We start from the raw sequence: 2,798 nt of genomic DNA on the forward strand, positions 1-2,798 counted from the left end.
GAGTATCAGTCACCTCTTACTGTTCATTCTACATGTGTGTTGTTCAAATATTCTATAGTGATCTGTATATCTTTGGTATCCAAAAAGAAAAAAAAAGCAATAAGAATATATTTTCCCAGAGATGTTGTGTAGATCTTCTCAGGATGTTGAAATGATGTATAACTCTTTGGGGTCTTATCCTTCTGCAGATGTCTTAGCTTGCCTCTAATGAACTCGGCATGTTTCCCATGGCTTTTCTACATGCATGTATTGATCGTTAATGCCATGATCAACCAGAGCTGCCAGGAACAGTTCATCTTACTGGGCTTCTCGGATAGACCGAGGCTGGAATCCATCCTCTTTGTGTTTGTCCTCATCTTCTACCTGGTGACGTTAGTGGGCAACATCATCATTATCTTAGTTTCCCATCTGGACCCCAGCCTTCACACCCCCATGTACTTCTTCCTCACCAACTTGTCCTTCCTCGACCTCTGCTTCACTACCAGTTCCATCCCTCAATTGCTCTTCAACTTAGGAGGCCAGGACAAGAGCATCAGTTACATTGGCTGTGCAATCCAACTGTTCATGTTTCTTGGCCTAGGAGGTACTGAATGTGTTCTGCTGGCCGTCATGGCTTACGACCGCTTCACTGCAATCTGCAAGCCCCTTCACTACTCAGTCATTATGCATTCTCAGCTCTGCTGGAAGTTGGTATCTGTAGCCTGGAGTGTGGGACTCCTCAACTCCTTGGTCATGTCTCCTGTGACTATGAAGCTGCCGCGATGCGGCAGATGCCAGGTGAGGCACTTCCTGTGTGAGATGCCAGCTCTGATAAAGATTGCCTGTGTGGACACTGTGGCTGTGGAAAGCACTGTTTTCATTTTATCAGTGATAATCGTGCTGGTGCCCTTGACGCTAATCCTCATTTCTTACAGCTATATTGCTCTAGCAGTGATGAAGATCAAGTCGGCCTCAGGAAGGAGGAAGGCTTTCAACACGTGTGGGTCCCACCTCACTGTAGTCTCCTTGTTTTACGGGAATATCATCTATATGTATATGCAGCCTGGACACAAGGCTTCTCGGGACCAAGGGAAATTTCTTACCCTCTTCTACAACTTGGTAACCCCCATGTTAAACCCCGTCATCTACACACTGAGAAACAAGGATGTAAAGGGCGCACTGAAGAGGCTTGTGACTAGGAAATAAGGTGAAAGGGCTTTTTCTAAAGTATGTTTTCACTTACTCAACACAGAGATGTAATTCATAGAATGAAAGCTTAAAATTCATCCAAATACTTTTGCTTGTCCAATAAAATCCTCAGTGGTAAGACTGGGAGTACGTGTTGTACAAACTCAAGTAGATGCTAATCATGCACTATTCAATAGTTAAGATTTGGTCCATAAAATGCCTTGTTTGTGTTCTTTTCCATTCTAAGTTAGCCATGTCTGCTTAAAACTTAGCAAAATGAGTCAATTCTTCATACATATGGATTATGACAGAAGTTGGACAGAGGGGGGAAAATCACATGATGATCTTTCTCATTAACCATTTGCGAAATGTTTCAGGGGTAGAACTGAGCCAGTGGGATCCTGAAACACTTTTGTCTTCTATTAACTATAATTAACTATAGTTAATTTCATTGCACGGGTAAGATAGAACATTTGTCTAGATGTGGTTCATGATATCCTTTGAAATGACAGCTATGTAAGTGCCCCGTCATCCTAGTCTTCAGTAGGATTATGCGTTAGAGACTAACTTGAGCTACAAGAGAAACCCTGATAGAGACCTATGTTTTTAGTTACACTTGTTTGTGCAACAAGTTATTTTCTTTTCATTAGAGGCATTGTTCTTCTTTAAAATTTTATTAAACTGATATCATAGGCTAGGTGCCACATTAAATAATACAAGTTTACATCCCAAGTAAAATAACAGCAGATGCCTCTCAAACTAATAGGAAAAGAAGGTTTCCTTGAATAAAACTCAATAAAGTTATTTTGATTTTCAGTTCAGAAGATAAATTCTGTCTTTAGACTGATTTCATTTCGTCTCGACAGTCATTCACACCTAAACACCAGTTTTTGTGGCTTTACATTTTCCTCTTATGGATAAAAACCTCCAAATAACAAGCTGAATTTTAAGTAGTCACTCCATGCATTGCATCCATAAACATTTTCTGGTATAAATGATATACATGATGGGAAATTTTGACTTTTATAAATCAAACTGGGGTAATTCCTGTGTTCTGCATCTCAGGTTCATCTCTCATCACCTGTACCTAGAGCTCTACTTTGTGTAACAGTCTCTGTAATTCCTCACCTCTGTGAGCACAGCAGGAACTTGGAGGAAGAGAGAAGCGCCCTGCTGTTTGCATTATATGATCGTGTTTATAATAGAAACTATCAGACATCTGTTGGGTGTCTGCCAGTGCTAGGGCTGACTCGTTTCCATTGAAGGATTCCAGATGAAGGAGGAGGCAGGAGCCAAAACTTCTCTTTAAAAAATGTAATTAAATCCTTTTATCTGAAAAAAAATGTGGATCAGTTCATGAATTTATCTGTCATCTTTGCACTTGGCTCTCAACATCCATTTTACTGGAAGAAAAAGATAAATCAGAAAGATATGTTGCTCTTTGTAAGTATGAGTGTGTGTGTGTGTGTTTGTATATGTGTATATTATGTGTATTTGCATATGTATTTGTGCATCTGTGTATGTATTATGTATGTGTGTTGTGTGTGTGCATATTTGTGTTTGTATCTGTGTTTCCATGTGCATCTCTCTCTCTCTCTCTCTCTCTCTCTCTCTCTCTCTCTCTCTCTCTC

The 2,798-nt window shown here is 40.1% G+C and overlaps 1 protein-coding gene across 1 annotated transcript; it reads left to right on the forward strand.

Annotated features, from left to right (window-relative positions):
• The first annotated feature begins 240 nt into the window (after positions 1–240).
• LOC114616026 (olfactory receptor 2W3-like) lies at positions 241–1,185 on the forward strand. Its single transcript, XM_028761573.1, has one exon. The coding sequence runs from the start codon at positions 241–243 to the stop codon at positions 1,183–1,185; it is 945 nt and encodes a 314-aa protein (XP_028617406.1).
• Positions 1,186–2,798: the final 1,613 nt, after the last annotated feature.

This window comes from Grammomys surdaster, unplaced genomic scaffold (assembly GCF_004785775.1).
Source record: "Grammomys surdaster isolate TR1022 unplaced genomic scaffold, NIH_TR_1.0 228981, whole genome shotgun sequence".
Lineage (NCBI taxonomy): Eukaryota > Metazoa > Chordata > Mammalia > Rodentia > Muridae > Grammomys > Grammomys surdaster.

What these genes read in the sequence shown, in the direction of transcription:
- LOC114616026 (XM_028761573.1), top strand. Translation starts at nt 241, where the DNA reads ATGCATGTATTGATCGTTAATGCCATGATCAACCAGAGCTGCCAGGAA.